Genomic DNA, 24,082 nt, shown 5'->3' with positions numbered 1-24,082 from the left:
TTTTTTTTGGTATGTATAGGAGTTAAAGATCAGAAGGAAAGATGGACAGGAGACTGAATGGCTTATTAGTGGATACCTACTTTGGCATTTCTTTGAAATGCTAATGATGCTTTGAATATCAGATTGGAATTCACACATATTTAGTTCTGTGCCTTGGCATGAAATATCCAGTTATCAAAAGAGAAGTGTGAAACTAAATGAGACAAGTTATGAAAACAATTTTATTTATATATTTTGCCTGTTTCCTCTAAGGAAATAGTAAGAAAACAGAAAAATCTTTTCAAAGGATGTATTTTAAAGGCTACACATGGAGGCAAAGGTGTAAACTCCATGTGACTGTCATCTCTAAACAGCATTATGCAATAAATACCTAATACAGTCAGTTAACACATTTCTTTTTGAAGGTAGAATCATCTTGATTAAAAATTATCATTATAATACAAAAAAGTAAAAACTATCATCATAATAGACCATATATTTGATGTGTTCTATATAATAGAAACTGTTCTACCAGATCTATTTCTTGCTATATCCAAATTTTTATATCTCTTCCCCAATATATGTATTGAAATCCTAACCTCAAGATGACAACATTAAGTGGTGGAAATGTTGGAAGCGAATGAGTTAGATGGGTATAACTCTCATGGACAGGATTCCTGCACTTACATGAGCTCTCCAGAGTTCCTTCATTCTATGTGAGGATACTCACATGATACTCTTATGAGCCACAAGGCAGGCCCTCTTCGGATTCTAAATCTGTTGGTCTTAATCTTGGATTTCTCAGCCTCTGGAACTGTGAGAAATGAGTATTTATTGTCTGTAAGCTATCCATTTATGGTATTTGTTAGTTTCCCAAATAGACAAAGACACTTCTCTCCAATCTTCACCACACTTTTAGTTGTATATTATTATTCCATCATTTTCCATATGTAGAAATATAAACATTTCCAGAACTTATTTTGAAAAAATGCATGCAGTCTTTGAAACTTGAGACATAGTGGTTATCTATCGCCACCTATTAAACTACCTCAAACTGAATGGCTGAAAGCAACAGCCACTATTTCAGCTCCTGGTTCTTGTCCCATGTGTTGTGTCACTTGGCGGAGTGGCCTGAGGTCAGGGGTCCTCAGTGACCTCAATCACATGTGAAAGTCAGCTGGCTGTTGGCTGGGATGATATAGGTGGCTGGTGTAGTACCTTTGTCTTCTTATTGTTCTGGGTTTTGGGGTTGATAGTAGCTATTTTTACCTCTTGAGGTCTTCCTGGTCCTGTAGGGATTGTATCTCCCAGAGCTAGTGAATTCCTAAAGATAGCAATCCTGTGGCAGACTCTTTATGTAAAACCCACCAATCTAAAGTCTGTATCGCCAAGCACCTGTTACCAGACTGTCACCTTCTGGTTGTCATATACCCTAATGATGTAGGGCCAGGAACCAGATAACTAGGGACAGTCCTTATGTCCCAGAATCTGCTGAGATCATTGAGATTAGCCAATCCCAAACCTGGTTGTCGCTGCTTTGCTTGTCTTTCCCCATGGACACCATAATAAGGGTTCTTGCCTTGGTCACCCCTTATCCCTCTTAACTAACCTCAGTACTCCCCTAGAGGCTCCATAGTATGGTGTCACCCTCTTCTTGGATCTGTGAGTATCTGTCTTTTCAATGAAAGTTGTGTCCTGATTTTATTCTGGCTTTACTACATCTGAAAAATATAAACCTATATTTGAAAACAACTGGATGATATATCATTTCATCATCCAGCAGTTTTTCCTGGCTTGTTCACAGGGTGGCTAGATTCCAAGAGCAAAACATTCAAGAGCTTTTCAAATTTCTATTGATAACATGTTTGCTGCTGTTCTGTTGGCTAATGGCCAGCACATGGCCACTATGAGGGTGAGCGAGGGGAACCGGGTGCCAGGAGGGTGCTGCTCCTGGGAGCCTTGTGCAGAGCAGACGGAGCCACTGCAGTCACTGCCACACAGGCTCCCAGGAGGTTTCAGACCAAGCCATTGAGTCATTTAAAAACTTGGACACTGAAAGAAACTAGTATTAATTTGACCGTGTGTGTGTGTGTGTGTGTGTGTGTGTGTGTGTGTGTTTGCAAATCTGGGAATTGAACTCAGCACCTTCACAGTGAGCTATCTCCAACCCTGATCCCTTTTAGATATGTATTTGGCAGCAGGTCTTGCTAGGTAACTGACTTGCCTAGATTAGGGTCAAACTTGTGATCCTCCTGTGTTGGCCTCCTAGAGTACCAGGACTGTATACATCACCACGCCCAGCTACTGATTGACTACTGTTGACAAAGATATTACCAACTACTCTGATGCTCAGAACTGTTATTCAAACAACTAAGCTAATAAGCTAATACTAAACTTTCTTTTTTACTTAGACAATAACTGCTTATGACTAGAGGATTTAAATAATATAAAGCATATTTGATGCACCACTGTCATTTTGGTCAAAACAAAGGTGATAGAGCCTAATAATATTTACAAAACTGTTCAATAATATGATGCTCCTAAAATACTCACGGTGCTAGGTAGTGAACATGGTCAGAAACCATCTTAACGGAGAGCTACAAAATCTTTTTTCCACAGTAAGATAACCCTTCTCAATTTTTGTTCCAGGCTCCATCCTATTAGTGCTCTTCAGCAACCTTCAAAACAAAACTCTAGACTCCCTTATTTTAGAATTCCTCTGCCCTTCATTATTTCCATTGATCTCAGCCCTTACCAGCCTGCTTATGTTGTAAAGCACTGTGGCATCCAATTCACTGAAGAAAAAGAAAGAGAAAATAAACGAGATGAAAATTTCAAGTCTTATTTCCTCTTGGTACACTTCTAATTTCCAGAAATAGCTGTGAGTTGGAAAATGTGCCTCCTTGCTTATCCTCTTGTAAACCAACACTCTGTTCTGTGACTTAATAGGAACACATGTACGCCGGGTCAGTGGCTGTAGCCGTCAGCTAGGCCTCGGCTTGAACCTCAGTTTAACCTCTTACCTCACTGGGAAAGAAATGCCTGCGACTTAGGTTCTATAAGTGTTAGTTTTAGCTTCTAAAAAATGGATGATAAGCCAGAAACTCTAGTCCTGTTTTTTTGTGTGTTTGTTTGTTTTTTGGGGTTTTTTGCGGAACCAGGGATTGAACTCAGGCCCTTGTGCTTGCCATAGAAGTGCTTATTCTACTGAGCAGTCTCCCTGGCCTCTCTAGTCCTTTTTGTCTCAATACAGTATTGAGGATTGAAACCAGGATCTTCGCACTGAGCTTCAGCCCCAGCCCTTTTTAATTTAATTTAATTTTATTTTATTTATTTTATTTTTGAGACAGAGTCTCACTAAGTTGTGAAACTGCCCAGGCTGGGCTTGAATTTGCAGTCATCCTGCCTCACCCTCCCAAAGTGCTCATGTGATAGTCATACACCACCACACCTGGCAAATTCTAGGCTTTGGAGTTCACAGCTGACTCCCCCAACTACCCATCCACTATCTACCCCAAGAATGGCCTCTCTTATGAGGAGAAGACAAAATGGAATGATCAAGGACATAGTGTACCTATGTGTGAAAGGGAGGGAGCTTGTGTGGTAGTCAGAAATGGTGTAAGATCAATGAGCTGTTTCTCTCTGAGATTGGTGTCTCTTGGGTCTTTCTTTCTGTTATTCCTTTTGCCTCCATCTCAGGACACTGATGTTAGTCTGGACAAGGAGATCTCTCTGGAAAAGCTGAGTGGGGGCCAAGGTGAAGTCTAGAGATGTATACAGCTATGAGTGAACCTCTTGTACCAACTCCCAGGGAGAGGGCGGCCTGTGGACTTGCAATCCATACTATAAAGAGAAGATTTGTGCATAACAACTTCTGGGCAAATGTCCACCAAGATTATTGTAGTTCCCAACTGCTCACTGTTAGGAGAATTCAATATTTTGTCCATAGCTCTTTTTGTCAGAAAATCATGATCATTATAAATAATCACTTCACTTGATTTTTATGAGGATTGTATGAAAAAATGTAAATATAACTCCTAATTCAGGGCTTCATACATAGTATATGCTCCTTAAATGTCACTTGTTAGCTTGTTTTTCAGTTTTTTTGCTGGGAAGAGAGCAGGGGATAGCATAATTTTGACTTACTGATGTTCTGCAGTACAATGGTGCATTTACCTTGAGGCTTTGACTATAGGTGTCCCAATTTTTAAAAATCAAATTTTGTTTATTCAGTCTGAGATTTACCCTCTGAAGATGAGTGAGACATTTTTCTCATACTTTTGAGATAAACCTTAAGGTGAATCAGGAAGATTAGTTGAGACACACATACACATTCATTTCCTACGTGGCACCACGGGGCCAAGGGTATTTCATGAAGTGAAGGGATGGCAGCATAACAATGAACTAAATGTCTAGCTACTGAGAGTTCATAAAGGTCCTGCCCTGTGCCAGAGCTTTCTCAAGAGGTGCCTTAACATCTTCCCTCCCTTTTGCAGATGACACCTCTCGACAGGAAGACAATGAACCTCCAAAAGAATATGATCCTGGGCAGTTTGCAGGCCTTCTGCATGGGTCATCTCCAGCCTGTGAGTCCCCTGAAAATCCATTTCATCTCTATGGAAAAAAAGATCAATGTGAAGAAGGACAAGAAGAAGTCAGTCTGGCAAACAGTCCCTTGCCTTTCAAGCAGACTCCAATAGAAAATAACTCTGAACCTTTGGTAAAGAAAATTAAACCCAAAGTAGTCAGTAGAACAATTTTTCACAAGAAATGTAGCCAACTGGAGAACCATACCATTGTTGGTGCAAAAACCACCAGGAGCGGATCCCGCAGTGGGGACCAGTGGGTACTGAACACAGGGGGATTTGTGGAGAGAGCATGCACACTGGGGAGAATAAGGTCACTGCCTAAAGCTCTGCTCGACATGCACCTGTCGAAAAATGTCTCGAAGTCTGATTCTGATCTCATTGCCTACCCTTCTAAAGAGAAAGCATCGAGAATCAACTGGAGTGAACCTTCAACTGCCGAGCACAGTTCTAAAGGGAATTCTGAAAGAACACCGTCTTTCACATCTGAATGGGAAGAAGTAAGCCTGCTTCTTCTTGCTGTTGGTCTTTACATAAGAACTTAGAGTTGAAGGAACTTGGAGAAAGGATTTAAGCTTTTTAAGTCTTTTGGTGGTTAAAATAAAGATTAACAAATGCATGCAGCTCCAACCAGAAGGGAAAGGTCCCATGGGTAACACATGGAAACTTAACAACAAGTATAAAAACAAACATAGTTCCACACATATGGGGATATCTATTATTTCCACCGAAATTTATTTCAAGCAGAAGTAGTAATTAGATATAAAATACAAGAAAATATTAACATGTCCTACTGACCATTGCAGCTAACAAATTGAGAAAAAATGGGCACCCTGCTTTATGTCATTTTGCTACTTGCTGAACTATTTTTTAGCCTGTCCCCCTTCTTTAAAATTTCTTATATTTTCTGAGCAACTCCTTATAATCTTAAATTTAATGGAAACAGAGCCATCCTGGCTCTTCTTCACACACCGTGTAATACGCACACATCACTTAATAGTTCCCCTTTATAGCTATCAGAGAAACATCAAAGGAAAAATTGTTTTGGGGTCAAGTATCACCATTTTAAGCTGTACTTAAAGTTTTTAATCTAAAAGAATTATTCACAAAGTAAGTGCCCTTCTAAGGTTATGAAATATTATCCTTTGTCCCTGGGGAGAATTACATCATAAAGTAATAAAGTTCCTTGCTTTTCTGTAATTTCGTTTAAAGAATGGACTAGAGTTTCTCTTGACATTTCATTGTAATATGTCACATTTTGTCTCTCAAAAGACTGCCAGTTAGGTTAAGTTTTGAAGCACATTAGGTCATTATAGTATTCTGAGAGCTAGAAATGGATATGGTTCTGGTATTGACATTATAAATTGAACTGTTTGGGAACTTGATGTCTATATCTTTCAGGGTGAACAAAGTGGAGCATTTAGGCAATGTTCATTATCCTTTTTGAAACCTTCCACTTGACTCCGTTTGCCACTTAAAGGAGACAGATAAAATCATAGATGGCTGTAATTTAGGTCTTCTGAAGTTCCAAGCCAACAAAACGCCACACCCAGTGTTTTGAGTATATCCATTTCTTGTATTTTTAACTCTATGAATACATTTTAAATCCTCTTTTAGGGACAAAATTAATTAAATTATCTTTTAGAATTATGTTATTTCCATTTGTCTCAGTTACTCTTCTCTCATTTCTGGGACAAATACCTGACATCCAAAGTGAAGGGAGGAAAGGTTTATTTAGCTCATAGTTATTGGAGGTTTTAGTCTATATTCAGCCGGCTCCAACAGAGTGGCACAGGGCACAGAACCACCTTTCATGGCAGTGGCAAAGAGCAGAGTGCAAAAGGGAGTGGCAGCAGCTCAGGCAGCTAGCAGGCCTCTCATCCCTCCTCACATTGTATTGGAAATTACCCACCCCAGCACAAGTGCAGCACCCACACCCATAGTAATCAGTCACAAACTCCAGGAGCCACCCCATGACTGCATGAGGATTTGGGGGGGATGCCTAGGCACAAACCATAACACCATGCTTATATTCTTGTGACTGGTGCTGCTGATCACTTTGTTGCTAGCCAAACCATTGAGCACTTGCTTTCAGAGGCCTAGCCCATGAACCAAAGCCTTTACCAGGCAAACCAAATGCATGCTGTCAGCTTGCCAGAGTGATGTAACCTCATCACATGAACTTATCCTCACCCCTTTTGAGTTTAAAGAGTGCTTAGTTCTTAACTTACTGACTCATCCAAGTAAAAAGTTCAAGAAATACAGAGAACAGGCAAGCTCATTTTGGAAGTTTAGTAAAGGGAAGAATAAATTATATTTTAAAAAATATTTCAAAAGGTGTCTATTTTCCTTTAAAACTTTCCCTATCTATTGCTTAATTGTAGTATTGCTGTGGCATCAATTCCAAGAATATCTCCTTCTAACATGTGGAAGTTATTTTAAAAAGCAGTCCCCAAATGAATGTAATAATCCACTTCCCTGGTTTTGATTTCCCACAGATCGACAAAATAATGAATTCCATAGATGTTGGAATCAACAGTGAACTTGAAGAGATGAATGGGGGCACCACAAGTAAGGGGATTTTCCTCTACATTATAGTGAATAAATGTGCTTAAGAAATAGTGCAAAATGATGTAATGTTAGATAATTTCATGTTTTATCATAACAGTGAGAAATGTTATGACTATGACTGATTTCCTTCTCTCAGATCCAACAACCATGACCTGTAAGCAACATCAATTGTATGTATATTGATTGAGCAAATCAAGAATTTTCTCCATGTCCCATTTTACTATGCCAGTTAGTATTAATGAAATTTCAACTTCATGTTGAGCTCAGTGTAAAGCACTTCAAAGTGTTGTAGGGTCCGATGACTGAATAGACTACTTTTTCTCATTCAGTAAAATGTTCCATTTATCTCGGCCACTATGATTAATAACATCTCTGAAGTTGTAAGTGCCATTTGGCAAGAACTGTGTGTCACTCATGTTCATGTGTCCCATGATACCTAGCAGAGTGTCTTGCAAAGAGCTGGCTTTCTACTCATTATGTAATATATAACCCTTACTAAATGTTCTCTTTTTAAAAATTAAAGCTTAGAGCAAAAGGCCATAAGAGGGCATTTTTGCTTAATAGTGATAGATGATGTTAAAAGCTAAATCTAAAAATAAGAGTAATATTCATACTTTAAAAATTACAGCTCTTGAAAGAGTCATAAACCTTGAATTCCTTTTCTACCTGGTCACAAAGTAACAATGCAGCTCTATGTTAGGTGAGTCTTTAGAATTTTGAGTTTAAAACAGATGATTTCTCAGGCCTCAGGAATGCTCATGTTTAAGTCATAAATGAGCTTGATTTTTTTAAATAATGAAGTTAATTTCCATGAGAAATGTAAACAGCTGTCAGGGTAAGCAGGCATAGGACTTTTTCACCAGAGCCTACAGCCTAGGCTGAGGTGAATGAGGAACTTGTGTAAGGAGCTAAATTTAGGGGAGGCTGAAAAACAGAATCATCAAGATACACATGTTTTGATGGAATTAAAACATTCTATCAAAATCAATGCCCCAAATCCATGATGAACAAAGGATCAGAATTTCAATAAAGACAAGCTGCGACCCTTGCTGTCATGGCTGGGGTTTGCCTTGTCTGGTTCCCAGCAGTGGTTCCAAGCACACACCTTGCGGAGGAAAGGACATAGCTGAGGAATCTCCCCACAGGGAGACAGTGAATGAGATGCCCTTTAACAGGCAGAACTTTGGGTGGAGATGCAGCCATGCTGGCGCCTCTGTAACTCAGCAGTGGTGCAGGTGAGATGGGAGGGAGCATGGCTCAGAGCATGGTCAGGATCTGGGAAGGTGTGAGCCAGGTGGTCTCAGCCGAGCTGGAGAGAAAGGGACTCTCTTTCTGCCTCAACCTCCATGCACTCTCCTCCCCTCCCCTGAGCACACACTATCTCTTCCTTTTCTGACTGAAGGAGGAGGCACTTTCAGCATGGGATCATAGGGTCCAAGTTGGCTCCTTCTTGTCGGAGATCTGTGATGGATGCAGGGATATTTGCATTACTTCAGGATGGCTACCAGATGTGTATGAAGTCCCAGAGCTGGTTCCATATAGCATAGTGAACTCCTCAGTGTCAAGTGGGAGCAGTTGGAAGGTGTATAAATTTCACGGCATGTACACACACACACACACACACACACACACACACACCCTATATATAAAAGCCCAGTGATTTATTTTGACGTTCTCAGTTGACATATTTATAAAATTATGAAAGAACCTCAAATCTCGTCATCCTTGCATTTGTCTAGTGAAGCAAAACCCAAATAGACTACTGACACTATTGCAATTGCTAATGTCAGGGAGTTCTCAAAATGGAGTCCATGGGCCACGTGCTTCAGAATTACTTCCAGCACTGGTGAGAACTCCTACTGGGGCTCATCCTACTGAGTCAGTATTTCTGGGTGAAGCCTGACAAGCCTAGTGTCTTTCAGCAATCACTTCAAGCGACTACAGCACAGAGACTCTGGAGAATGCCACTCAGGGCAGCCTGGGCTTGGATGGCTAAAAAGTAACTTGCAGTCACTGTAGAGAATATGCAGGTCTAAATGACACCCTTGTCAGACCAGCCTGCTCACTGCCCTGGTGCTAGGGACAAGGGAAATCTTCACTGGGACACATGTTGGATGACATAATTTTTATTTATTATTAGGGTCAAATAATATTTATTTATTTATTTATTTATTGGCCAGTTCAGACCACCCTGAAGGTGGGGCTGATGTGGCATGTGGTGCCGGGGACAACCCATGGTCCTGTGTGCCTGCCTAAGCTTGCCTAAGCAGTCACTTCACTACTGAGCTATCTCGCCAGCTCCTGTAATTTAGAAACTTAAAAAAAAAATCTTTTTTATTTTCTTCTTTTTTGACACAGGGTCTATGTAGTCCAGTCTGACCTTGAACTCATTATGTAACCCAGGCTGGCCTCAAACTTGTGGCAGTCTTTCTGCCTCAGCTTTCCAAGTGACATGAGGACAAGTATGAGCCACCACACTTGGTCTGCTTTAAATTTCAAAATGGAGAAATTTTGTATGTGTGCTGCCAAAAAGCTGGAAATTTTTTCCAGTACAAAAGCTGGAAATTTTTGAGAGAAGTCCCCAGATTGTACACATATGCCCAGTGACCCAAGTAGCTCTGGCATACCACATGTATCAGAAATGCTGATGAATGGCCAGCCAAATAGCTCAGCAGATTAAAGCACCTGCAAGCAGGCACAGGGGCCAGGGTTTCAATCCCCAGGCCTGCCATACCAGCCCTGCCCCTGGGGCACGCTGAGACAACAATTGAGACTGGGTGTGGTGGCGTGTGCCTGTAATCCCAGCTCTTGGGAGGCTGTAAACAGGCAGATCACTATGAGTCTGATCTAGTAGTGAGACTCTGAACACTCAGTAGACCCTTCTCTAAAAAAAGAAAAGAAAAGAAATGCAGATGAACAGGATTTTTCCAGAATCCAAAGAATCAGCCTAGGAACCTGTGCTGCCATGTAGCTTTTCCAGATATGCTTCCAGAATAATTTTAAGAATATGGTAAAAATGCAGACTTCATATTGATGGGAAGGTAAGAATTTCTTATCAACTGTGCTATGCAAAGCCAGAGTGGCTACCAGTGAGATGGTAACTTCTTCCACACTGAGAGTGTTCATGCTGAGACCTAGGAGTGCTTCTCTTTCAGAATTAGATTTAAGTAACATTGAACTTTACTCCGATGTTCCTGAAGTCTTTAAGCAGATAGTGGTAGAGAATCATAACCATATCATAAACCTTATAAAGCAAACATGGGCAAATGTTTAAAATGCCACTCAGCAAAGTTAACTTTGAAGGGCATTCTAGGGATAAACAAATCCAAAGATTCTTTTCTCTCATCTGTTTTCTTTCCATCTCATATTGCTTCCTACCCATAGCCTTTGTTTACTATCTGTCTGTGATGGTAATGAAAATGACAGTGGAGACTCAGGCCACAAGAATCATTACTATTGACAAAGCCTGGTTCGCTCTGTGTGTGCCTTAGTTTTTACCTCTTGATTACACACTAATTATGTACTAAGTGATTGACTATAATTGTAGCATTCCAGTCGGCCCCTGGGCCAGTTGTGAATCACAGATTTACTGAGCTGCGTGGTCCTTTGCCTTTCCAGGCCAGATTTAACTAGAAGAGTAATAAACCAATGAAGATGGTTCTTCATAGATAACATTTTGGAGTGCTGAGAATGGTTATGTTATCACATGATAAAATACAAAGACAGACATGAATTCAAAGCTCAGCTCTGCTATTTACTGCCTGTTAGATCTTAGTTTACCAAGTCTCTCCCTTGATAGAAATGGGCTTGCTGGAGACATTTGCAATGGCATATAGAGTCTGCCACAAGTAGCTATAAATTAATTTTTAGCTCTCACCAAGTCCTACCATGAGGAAGACTGTTTGACCTTGAAGGCATAGGAAGATAAATACACATAAGCTCATTAAGATCCTATGATATCAGCAGTTGTCACAGTCATAATATTGCGTTTGCTGTATCCCCCAGAATGACTGGGGCACATCAGCCAGGAGACAAGCTTGTACAAAGCCATAGGCAATTGGCCTATACAAGAGGGTAGTTACTAAAAGCAAGCCCCAAACTCCAGAGTATTTTGGCAAAGAAAAGAGAAAGTTCTAAATTCTAATATGCTTTGGTTTACATGGTCTAGAAATTATTTTTTGATGAAAGCTGCATATCCTGTTTTTACTTGGCAATGGGGAAGAAAGTACAATGAATGAATGGGAGGTAAGTTTAGAGCTGAAGGAGAGGAAATACTCATCGACAAATACATGTTGTCAGTCTCTCAAATTTAATTTCAGAAGACCCCCTACGTCCAGAGCTCCCCCTGCCTTTAACAAATTATATAGCTTTATGAGTATTTATATTTGTTGTTTTAAAAATCCCTAAGAGATGATAAGAGAATAAAGTTACAAACAGCCGGGATACGTGAAAGACTAGCACTAATGTTTCCATGAGGTTGAACATCTTGTTTCATTTTGCTGTTGTTTTGAGATGGAGAGTCTCCCAAAGTTGCCCAGCCTAATCTTGGACCTGCCATCTTCCTGCCTCAGCTCTTGAATAGCTGTGCAGGCGTGTACCACAGCATGTGAGCACTCCCCACGCATTTCCAATAGTATTGTTCAGTTTATGAACAATATTTGCTGGGTCAGGAAGAGATTTGGAGTGCTCTCATTTTCACTCCTGTAAATACGAATGAACTCAAAGTTTGAGCAGTCTCTGTAAATTATATAACTATTTTACTCGTTGATACCAGTTTCCCACATAAAAAAAATTCCTGGGGCTGGGGAGATGGCACAACAGAATAAGCACTTGCCTGGCAAGTGCGAGGTCCTAACTTCAATCCCTGGTACCACAAATAAATAAATAAATAAATAAATAAATAAATAAATAAATAATAAATTCCTCTGAAATTATACAGCAATTTGAAACTTATTTAGCAATCTCAACAGTCCAGAACTAACAGAAATAGAAGTAAAACTACTAAATTTTAGAAAGTCAGTCCCTTAGGTTCTTGCTCAGAATATATTCACCTATCATTTTTCCAAACAACATTTATTGTTTCTCTCTTGAAGTCAGATTCTAAAGCCTAACATCAACATTGATGACCTCATGTGATGTGGAATATCCTGCTCTATGGTGGCAGTGGACGTGTGATGTGGCAGTATATTCTCTCTCATCATGCATTCCCAAGTTTACACTTACAAAATACTTGCAGACATCAGGTTTTGAAGTTGGATGGACCTGGCTTAAATCCCAGGTTTTCACTGGCTTTGTGATCTTGGTTGTCAACCCCATCACCTATGAATTTTAATAGTCATCTCATAAGGCTGCTGCAAGATACAATTGTATTCTATATTATATTAACATTGCCCAAAACATGGTAGGTGACCCATAAGTGCACATTCTCTTTTCTTATCCAAGTGTACATGACTTATCTAACTAAATTGTATGCCATGCAGGAAGATGCTTGGGAAACCTCAATTTTCTTTCTCATCAGCGAGGATAAAAGTTAAGGAAAAACTACTTGTATGTTACAGTGTGTTTGTGTGAAATCTTACAGCCTCATTTCTTCACCATTGCCATTCTACTGTGAGGAAGCTCTTTCAAGTCAGGAGACTTGCATGTTCCTTGGCATTCCTCCAAATTCTCGCACTTTCCAAGGATCCAGTTGATGATCTTCATGGAGCACAGAGTTGAGTGAGTCAGTGAGGCAGTCAGGGTTCCCAGGAAGTTTCTCTTCCGCAGCATCCCACCCACAACCATCAAGTGCCCAGAGCCTGTGGCACAAGGCAGGGAGATGGTCATAGGCACTCTCCTACTTCTGCGCCAGCTTAAGTAATCTCCTGTTATGCTAAAAAGATGACAGCCATTTAGACTGTCCTAGACTGATCTAAGTTCATGAGTAAAAGATACTATTTAGTCAAAATATTGTACTTCTTTAAGACTGTGATTTTTTATTCTCATGCCTAATGTTAAATTTTACTCAAAGAGAAATATTGTCCCATCTCATCTTTTAAAATCTACGATGTCAGCACATAATTTCCATCTAAATTTTAATTATATTTGAAAATTATTAAAGTGGGTGTATAAAAATTTTATCATTGAGTACATTGTCTATATGAACACAGAATACGTCTTCAGTCATTTGTCTGAAAATACACAGCTCCAAACTCAGTAGCCGACATTAACCCCGTTACCCTGCTTCCCAAGTCCCAGTCTGCCTGTTCCAAGAGCACGAGGGCAGGAGTCACCAAGGCCCAGGAAATGTTCTCCCTTCTCCTGGCTGAAGCTTCACCTTTTAGGGGTCTGCAGGAACAGGGAGAGCCCCACCTCTTTCCCTACCAGGGCTGCTTTCAGAGCAGAAGAGATGGAGCATCTCCCCGGCCCCACACACTGCTCCTTCCTCTGTCTCTGGAGCTTCCGTCGCTGGTGTGCCCATAGCTTTCCCTGTGTATCAGGAGCTCTTTTGTCCCTGATACAGCAGCAGATAACATCTCCTGAAGCTGCTGGTGGAAATACCATGTTGTAAACTGCAGGTGGATACTGTTTTTGAAATATAGTTTTATAATTGAGCCATGAAATAAATGAAAAAGAGGAAGGAAGCTGAACTGCTCTCCTTTTTTTTTTTTTTACTATGGCCCAGATGCTGCCCAGTTCATTGCATTTTTGCATTTAGTTTTCAGAACAATTCAGTGAAGTATTGTTACACTCATTTCATAGATGAAGAAAGGTTGAGAAAGTTAAGGATCATATCAAAGTCAACTGCTTCAGACCCAAGTGTTTCTATTCCTAGAATCCATACTTTTAAAAAAGAAATATGCTGTCTATGTTGGAAAATAGAAGCAGCCCATTTCCTCTTTTTCTCTCTATTAGGCCAAATCACACCGATGTGCCTGAAGGGGCTATGCGAAGGTATTCACGTGAGGAACCAGTCACTATCTCTTTAGCAGAGCTCAGCCGTCTGTCTCCAATGCGTTAGCTAAACTCCAAGGCAGTCGTAAGAGCATAGGCCACATGGTTGGACATGCAAACAGGCCCCAGCCCAGGACAACTCCTGCTCCCCAAATGTGGATGCACACAGTCTAATAGTGATCCACATCTTATTCATTTTCAAAGGGAGATTTTTCCCTTGCCACCAGCGATATTATAACTGCTAAATTGCACATAAAAGTATTTCTGTGAAATAGTTTGCAATGGACATATTTTTTAATTTTTTACAGTACTATTTTTAATAGAACCAACTGAGGAAGGTGGGTAGTAAAAATACATTAGCGCATATGAACAATCTTTTGTCTAAATCAAGACATTTATTTTTGTTATTGTTTTATATAACACTTTTCTAAGTGTCATAGTTTTTCTCAGACTGATTAATTCTAAGGAATCCCTTAATAACAGCACAGTTATATAAAAATGTGAAGTATAGTAATTGTTAGGCTAGCATAAGTTAACTAATTTTTATCAAGAGGTTTTCTTTCATCAAGCAAACCAGTATGTTCTTAACACTAATGAACACTAATAAATACTAAAATCTCACACTATACTTTCTAGATAGTATTTTAAAACTAAAATAACTTTCATAATGCAGATTTTGATCATTAAAATATGGCTAGTATTCAGTAGATTTGTTTTACTTTTATTTTTTAGGGAAGGGTCTACAAGGTGTTTAGGGTCTCACTACTAGATCAGAGTCCTAGTGGCCCACCTGTTTACAGCCTCCCAAGAGCAGGGATTATAGGCATGCACCACCACACCCAGTCTCAACTGCTGTCTCAGTGTGCTCCGGGAGCAGGGCCAGCACAGCAGGCCCGGGGACTGAACCCCCAGCCCCTGCACCTGCTTGCAGGCACTTTGATCAGCTGAGCTATTTGGCTGGCTCTTAGTAAATTTGAAATTAGAGATAATAGTCACATGTACAATTAGGCTTTCCTTAACTGCAAAAATAGTTATCATCCTGTGGCCTAATATCAATTAAGAGATTGTCAGCAGTTTAAAAGTGGCACATTCTATTTCAATTTATCAGAATAGCTTTTCCTCGAAAGAGGCCTGGAGGGAGAAGGCTATGCATTCACCTGCTGGTACTGGGCCACTATTCACAATGTCTCCAGTAGATGATTGACTAACATCAACCAGCATCTGCTTAGATGCTTTTCATGATAAATTCATCCTTCAAGAGAACACTGGGCTGACACTGACAAAGGATCTACAAACTACGGTACAGAGTTTCAGGACAAATCCTGAGGGGATTTGACTTTGTCCTAATAGTGTTTGTGAACAGGATATCATGTCTGCGTCTTGTACAATGAATAACCACTAAGAAAACAATATGCAATGTATTAATTATTGAAACTGTCCTACTAATCGGATTTGAAACTGTCTCATTGCTATTTGTTTCTCAATAAAATTATTGAAAAAGAATAAAACGATGTAGACAAAAAGAGAACAATGGGAAGCTCAAAAAGTTAAAATTATTTTGTTGAGTCAAAAATATGCCACATACATTTACATGCCTACTATACTAATGACAAGCAGTATAATCATAGGAAAATCATTTCTTCAGCCTGATCCCAACTTCTTCATTTGGAGAATAAGTATAAAAAGTAATACCTACTTGCTCCAATATTTGGGGAAGCTCTAGAGAAAGAGAATATAGTTAGTTGCATTCCTGGTGTAACAGTAGATCTTAATATATAACATCTCCCTTCTTTGATCTCTCTTTTCCCTTCCATCCATTGTTGACTATCTCTTAAAAGAAAAATCTCTCTCTCTCTCTCTCTCTCTCTCTCTCTCTCTCTCTCTCTCTCTCTCTTTCTCTTTGAACAACCATAATTAACAGTTGGGAAAGTCTTCTTTATAAATACTTTTAAAATGTTTTAGATGCCTTTTATATAAATCTTAATGAGTTTTACAAAACCCACAATTAATGACCTCATGTTGACAAGAGGAGATAAAAAATAATGAATAAACTGAATGGTAGATAGTAGGTATTCATGAATCATACATCATCATGTCTTATTTTCCTTATCACTGGGACAAAATGCCCAACGCTCAAAGTTAAAGGGGGAAAAGTTTATTTTCATTCACAGTTTGTGGAGGTTTCAGTCAAATAGTCAGCAGGTGTGTAGGTATGGTGGCATGGCAGAGGGCCATAACAGAGGTGAAACAGTCCATGGTGTGGCAGGCAGGAAGCAGCAGCAGCAGCAGCAGCAGCAGCAGCAGCAGCAGCATTCACGCTTTCTTTCCCTTTTAGTCCATCCAGATCATAAACTTATTGGTTGGTGCTGCCCCCAATGCTTTCTGTCTTTAGTAAATCTGTTTAGCCACACTCAGAATTATGCTAATCCAATTAGTGGAAGAATTAAGTGTTATTCACCCTTAATCCCAGTATCACATACCCATGATCCAGCCTCCTCCCAAAAGCCATACCTGTAGCCCATGATGCTTTGAGGGAACATTTAGATGCAAGCTATAGCACATCATAATAATATTTTTACATAGAAATCTATTTTGGCAAAGTATGACAATTCAATGATAAATGCAACTGACTTACCATGAGAAAGACTTTATAGCTTATTCTGATTTACTTATGATATGCTATCCTGCTAGCAAAAAACTTCACACCTACTAGTGTTTTTGGAACTCAAGTATACACTTCTAGGGAGTTAGTAAACTATTTCATATTCTGACTAAATGGCTATCCAGCAATATCACTTACAGAAAATTACCCCCAAGGAAGCAACTAGACAAGAAAAATAAATGCATAATAAAGGTGTTCAGTTTGGCACTGCTTATGGTCATATGAGAATCAAATAAAATGACTGTCAAAAGATGATTTATAATTACAATAATTCCACATGCAAAAGTCAAACACCGAATTAAATGATGTATGTATATTTATCACTTTGCACATATAGCCATAATATATTACCAAATGGGTAATACATTACCATATTATATGGTAATAGTAGCTAACAAAGAGTAGCGACCACGTAACCACACTTAGAAATACACATGCGTGTGGAAAGATCTGGTAGGACATATGCAAAGAGGTCAAATTGGATATCTTGGCTCAGATTAGCAGTGATTTTTATTTTCTGCTTTTTTTGGTAAATTTTCTATAATTTTTAAAAATGAGAATATGCAGCTTTTATTTATCATGTAAGCCACTCAATAAAAAAGAAACAGATTGCTAGTTTGGTAAAGAAATTATTGGCAAACATAAGTAATATATAGCGACACATACACACGTGTCCATAAACATTCATATTTTTAAAAAAGTACAGTTAGTGATGTTGTTGATCATACAAAGATATCTAAGTGAATGATGAATACATGATCAGGACTTTTTATTAATGTTTACCCAAAATAAGTGTAATTCAGTAGCTTAGAAAAGGGATTCATCTTGTTTTTATTTTATCTGTACATTGATGAAAAAGTATTAAATACACAAAATTTTAAAATACCCATCATCCAGCGCTGACCAAAGTGCTTTTCTTTGGCCCTCTTCCTTGTTTGTATGCATGTCCTAATGACCTTTAAGCTCTTCTCTATGTATGTGTTCATTTTCTTACATATTTTATGGGCCGAATTTGGCAGTCTTCGTGTCCTCACGTCATTTGCCAAGTTCTATTCGGCTCCATTTTTTTCTCACCGCCAGCTTTGCCCTTCCAGTGTCAGTTTGCTTGTGCTTCTGCACTATTCTCCAGTTTCACAAAATCACACACAGGTGAACAATAGGTAGAGCATTGTTGTTTGTTTGTTAGAAACCTGAATCCATGGCATACATTTTCCTACAAATTTTTATTCTCATTGGGCAATAGATCAGAGCCTTATTATTGTTTTTTAAACTTAATTATTTATTTATGCGGCATGGAGTCTCACTATAAAGCTCAGAATCATAGTGATCCTCCTGTCTCAGCCTCCTGAGCACTGGGATTACAGGTGGGTGTCACCACGCCTGGATTCGTGGGCTGGTCTGGAGCACCCAGGGCTGCCTGGCACGGCGTGTGGTACTGGGGACTGAACCCAGGTCCTGGTGCTTGCCAGGCAGGCTCTTAGACTGCCTAGCTAGCTCCCTAGCCCAGCCTTAACTTATTTTTATAATCAATAAAATAAACTATAAACTCAAATTTCACCTGTGAAGCTCACCCTCAAAGAGGAAGAGCTCTTGAGTCAGACTGCTTTCCTGCCCTCTACTAACCTCATGAAACTGATGCTTCATGGCGATCCTCAGTTTCCTCATTTGAAAGTAAAAAGCTACAACTTTCGGGCTTGTACCTTCAGGTACAAGATCTTTCAGGCTCTACCATGCTATGACTCATACTTTCATCTTTCATTTTATGGGTTAGGCTTTGGCAGAATGACCTATTTAAAGCTTTCTACTTCTTAATTTCTTAAGGACAAATGAGTGATAAATCTCAAGTATGTGTATTTGTATAAGGATCTTCTAGGAAAGTTGCCAGACTCTCATTTTATAGTACTTTTTCAATATATTAATATAATAAATGTACAGTATAATTCATGCAGGGCTATAATATAGGTAAGGTTTGTGTATTTATGCACAAATCCTTCACCTAACCACCTCATCCTCTCTTAAGCCTTATGCTGATTCCTTGTACACTTACATGACCGGCTACAATCATATGCATGGTAATGATTCAAATGGAAATAAATGCAGAGTAGCCAACATTAGAGATTGCCTGCTTCTTGACTCCATTAAACTTTTTGTAAGAAGTTTTATGGCCAAAATATAGGTAGCGTTTTGAAAGTGTACTTTTCACTAGGCTGCAGGTACACACCCTCGACAATATACAGGTTGATGATCAACTTGTGATACATTGGTCCCAATCCTCACTATTGCCCGTTTCTCACGGCAAATTGGTGAGAAACCAAACTGTAGTCACATCTCTCCTTCCACAGGTCCTGAACTTCTCCCAGGCCCAGGTCTGAGCCAGTGCTAGAAGATAGAACACTCATCCTTAAAAAAATCATTCTAGGTCAGCTGAGCACAGAAAGAAGCTCCTCCTCCTCCTGCTCCTCTTCCTCCTCCTTTTCCTCCTCCTCATCCTCCTCCTCTTCCTCCTCCTCTTCTTCCTCCTCCTCCTCCTCCTTCTTCTTCCTTTTGTATTTTAGGGAAGGGTCTACAGGGTATTCAGGGTCTCACTATTAGATCAGACTCGTAGTGATCTGCCTGTTTACAGCCTCCCAAGAGCTGGGACTACAGGCACACACCATCATGCCCAGTCTCAATCACCATCTCAGCATGGCCTGGGGGTGTCCAGCATGGCCTGGGGGTGGGGCCAGCACTGCAGGCCTGGGGATCGAACCGCTGGCCCTCGTGCCTGCTTGCAGGTGCTTTAATCCACTGAGTTATTTGGCCAGCCCTTGAGAAGCACTTTCTGTTACATGAAGCTGATCTTTATGTCTGCTTGGCCTCTCCCTCTGACTCAGTTTACTCCCAAAGTCCTTACTAGCTCTGCTTAACTCCACCACCACCACCACACCTACAAAAGAATACCCTTTTTCTGGTAATTATAAATCTGAATCCCCTACTGGAATTTAAAGCTTCTCTTTGCCTAAGTCGGTATTTGTTTTTATTCAATGGCACTGAAAAGTTCTTAGGGCTTTTTACTGTTTGGTTCACCTTTTGCCACTCAAATACTATACTAACTTGTATAATAATTGATTTTTCTCTGAGTGTGATATGTGGATTATGTCCCTACAACCATCAGAAGTATAGATGTGATATAGTGTATGTTCATATGTAAAATGCGTACCCTAGACAATATACAGGTCGATCCATCCACTTCTGAAACAATTCTGGTCCCAATCCTCACAAATGGCTGTTTCTTACCCTAACTTTGCTAATTTTTATAAATAGGCCCAAAACAGAAGGGTCACTATGAATCTGAGCTGTGTTGTGAGACTCTGTAACAACCAAATATGTTTTTAAAAAAAGACATGCTATATAGTATGTACAAGTATATACGTACTAGTAAAAATCAAAGTTGTCTGGGTTTGGTGGTAGAGAGCAGTGTCTCCGAAATCTCTCCGAAAGCTTGTTCATGATTGAGTTTGGGGTACCAGCTTTCCAGGAACTGCTTAACCCCAAGAAGGCCTTCCAGAGACAGCTCCATGACAGGCAAGGCAGAAGGATTCTGCCCTCCTGGGAGGAAAGAGGATGGATTTTGAACTTTATGTAAAATACTGAAGTGTGACTGTTTAAATTAAAAATACATGCTGACAATGTCAAAAATTACCTGTACTGTCGAAAGTCTTATGTAACAGTACAGTTAGGAGTCACTCACCATATATAAAAGAGTATGAAATAAAGCGTCAGACACCACAAGTCGCTGCTGTTGGACCTTGGCCAAGTTACTCCACCATTTTGAGCCTTTCTATCCTTCATTCTTTAAAGAATGGCCAACTTCCTACTTGTTATAATTAAATGAGCTAATTTATAGGTAGACATTTATAAACTAAACAGGCCTGTTAAGTGCCATTATTTCACTTTTCAAGAAAGCATTTTTACTTTTAAATTAAAGATCATCGTGTTCATTTTTTTCTCTCTACCCAGTTGAATGATGTTTATGAAAGGCTTCTAAAAATTGAAAAGTTAGACTTCTCTTCATAAAGAAGTGGTCAGTAAAAATATATTTGCTGGTTTATTTTTACATATTAAAAAAGGAATTAACTCTGTGAATGTAATAAATAAACACCTCCAGCCCCATCTCACGCCCACACTGATAATAGCAAGCATGGAGAGGCATTGCAGGATACTGGACTATGACCAAGTGTCCACTCAGAAATACTCGAAGATGACTACGGAGGAAATTTGGAGATAACTAAATCTATAATCAAAGGCTGCTCTACAAATTTGATAAAAGCAGACAGTGCATTATTTTTTAAATGACACCAACTGGCAGTTTGGCTAATATTGTGGAGCAGAGACAGCTGAAGGCGGAGAGGCCAGCGTGCTGCTGTCGCAGCCATCTAGACCCAAGGGGAGCAGACAACCTAGATTTCAGCAGCAGCTGGAAGAAACAGGAGTAAGGAGGAGAGAGAACTTAACCCTGTCAACATCACCAACCGCATGGAGTTTTCGGTGCAAACTGAGGTCTCTTCCAGAAAGAGCGCAAACATGTTTCTTTCGAATATTTGATTTTTCAAACCCTCCCAAATAGGTATGTGTGTATGTATGTATGTATGTGCATATATAAACTTATCCAGTTTTAAGGAGGAAAAATGCTTGTGGGCCAAAAATAATGTTAATAAAGCATTACGAATTTAGGCCGGGGAGATGGCTCAGGGAATAAACACTTCCCTGGCAAGCGCAAGGGCCTGCGTTCAACCCCTGGTTCCACAAAAAAAAAAAAACAAATTTAAAAATATTTTTCAAATACACAAGACTACTCCAGGCTTTGGATTTCTAGATTTAAAAGTTTTTATATTCAGTTATAGTATTAAAAATATCACCAGACTCTCAGAGACATACTGATCCCCATTTCCATTCAGGAGGACCTAAGCATGAGATCAACAGCAGTTCATGTCTTTAGTAAATATAATCTGGGGGCTGGGGAGATGGCTCAGTGGAATAAGCACTTCCCTGGTGAGCGTAAGGGCCTGAGTTCAATCCCTGGCTCCACAAAAAAAAAAATAAATAAAAATAAAAAAGAAAGAAAGAAAGAAAGAAAGAAAGAAAGAAAGAAAGAAAGAAAGAAAGAAAGAGAAAGAAAGAAAGAAAGAAAGATATATAATCTGTATTAAAGATTTGGAAAATGATTAAACATTTCAAAATATGAGATGTCAAATGACAGAAGCATGACCAGGTTTGGGATGACTGGTACAAATGCAAGTCAAGATATTTTTTATCTATTCGGATATTCTAGAATCCAGTGCAGTCTGGTGCATAGCTTATGTGCTAGCTTATGTAGTGCAGCGGCACCCGGGCATAAGGACAGGCTAGACTCAGCCAGATTCCTGTGTGCTAACAATGGTTTCCATAAAACTGGGTGAGAGCCCTTTTGTTCTGAATTTTTGTCACTAGTTACATATATTCTCACCTTAATAATTCCAGACTGATGAAAACTAAAAATATTCATTTCATCTTTTTGAGATTGGTGATGGAAGCAGGCCTTTGCCCTGAGCCACGTCTCCTAGCCTTTTTTTTTCTTCTTCTCTTTTCTTGTTTTGTACTCAGTTCCACTGTCACAGCCTAGACTTAAACCTGGTGATCCTCCTGCCTCAGCCTTCTAGAGGGCCAGGTTTCCAGGATAACACCATCATGCCTGATACTCTTTTTTACTTTTTATTGATGAAAAATGTTCTCCATAAAGGTTCTATTTTTAATAGGTGGTATAATCCAATTCACAATTCACAGGGTAGGTTAGTATAAAAGTGTACACACTATTCAATGAAGGAAATCTCTGTAATACCTATTGCCTCCCCCAGGAGGTAAATATTCAGTGTCCCTCAGCAACATACAGGACACATTATTCTTTTTCTTGCTTTTTTAACCTATTAACTTAAGTTAATGGAAATCATTCTATAATAAAACATAGAGTATTTCCTGCTATTTAGTTGTATGAATGTACATTTTATTTAACTATCTTATTATTAGTAGGAGTGATCTAGTAGTTGTATATAATACTGCAACAAATAGCCTTGTTATACCTTCCATCTGCAGGTATACATGTGATAAAGACATCATAAAACTTAAATCTCTGGTTTAGCAAGTTTATGGATTTGAACTTTCAATAAATATCATCAAATTGCTCCCCTTATGGGGTTAGTGGTTTATACCATGACTGGTTATATAAGGTTATATCCTAATACAGCATGTTATCCAACTTTTAGACCATTACCTATTAGGTAGGTGAAAAAATGTTTTCTGTGTGCTATTTCTCACATTGTGAGTGAAGCTTAACTTCTCATAGGTTTGCTGTCTCTGAATCAATCTTGTCCTATTCTTTGCCCATTTTGAAGAGAGTGAAGGCTGAGCTCTAAAATGTCCTCCTAAGGTCTCCTCTTGAGAAGTGGGGCCTGGCCAAAGAGGGCTGTCACTGGGGCGTGAACTGGAAGGGCGTGTTCTCCCCCAGCTCCTTCCCCCTGTGTGTTTTTTGGCCGCCATAGGGTGAGCAGACCTCCTGCAGTATGCCCTCCCTCCGTGCTACTCCTCCATGGAGACAACCAACCATGCACTGAACCCATGGAAACCATAAGGCAAAATATACCCTCCTCGTTAAGTTGTGGGTATCCAGTGTTGTGACTTGGAGCAGCTTGCTAACTAACATGCACAGGGTTGGCTGTATATTTTTATTCACAAGAAATTATTAAGCACATAGCCCTCTGCATGCGTGCAATATGAGTTTCAGCTATCTTTCCCCATTTTTTTCATTTATCTTGATTTCTCTTGTAGATTTTTTGTCAAGTAAAACTTAAGTTATTTTGTAGATAATTCAAGCTTTAAAAAATTAATTCAAACTTTTATGAAAGGCTAATAGAGATAGGATTTAGAAATCTGTTCAAATCTTCCTATAATTGTTTCTAGCACTTATATAGTTTGGCTTTTTCTATATTCTTTTTTTTTTTTTTTTTTTTTTTTTTGGAACTGGGGATTGAACTCAGGCCCTTGCACTTGCCAAGGAAATGCTTATTCAACTGAGCTATCTCCCCAGGCCCCTCTATATTCAATCTATATGTAATTCTTATAGAAGAAGCAAAGATTGGACCAAACTTTATATTTACTAGGTGACAACTCAGTTGCCCCTACATCATTTATGGCATTTCTGATCCATGGTCCTCACTTGTGTAAGAGGCTACCTTTATTATATGCTTGATGTCAAATTATATTATATTTTAAAGAGTTTTTCTATTATTCACCTTATATTCCTGCATTTTTCATAGATAAACAGCACATTGTTATAATT

General features: G+C 39.3%; 1 protein-coding gene across 5 annotated transcripts in view; it reads left to right on the top strand.

The window, feature by feature from the left end:
• Nucleotides 1-24,082, top strand: part of Anks1b (ankyrin repeat and sterile alpha motif domain containing 1B) — a 1,319,834-nt gene that overhangs the window by 840,890 nt on the left and 454,862 nt on the right. For all 5 annotated transcript variants that reach the window (XM_023716668.1, XM_004623821.2, XM_023716659.1 and 2 more), the window contains exons 13-14: nucleotides 4,476-5,065; nucleotides 7,064-7,136. In XM_023716668.1, the coding sequence (XP_023572436.1) occupies nucleotides 4,476-5,065; nucleotides 7,064-7,136 (663 nt within the window). The remainder of the gene's footprint in view (nucleotides 1-4,475; nucleotides 5,066-7,063; nucleotides 7,137-24,082) is intronic.

Source organism: Octodon degus, unplaced genomic scaffold (genome assembly GCF_000260255.1).
Source record: "Octodon degus isolate 3935 unplaced genomic scaffold, OctDeg1.0 scaffold00004, whole genome shotgun sequence".
In the NCBI taxonomy this organism is placed as follows: Eukaryota; Metazoa; Chordata; class Mammalia; order Rodentia; family Octodontidae; genus Octodon; species Octodon degus.
Note: the sequence above shows the minus strand (reverse complement) of the source record. Positions and strands in the feature narration are given on the sequence as shown.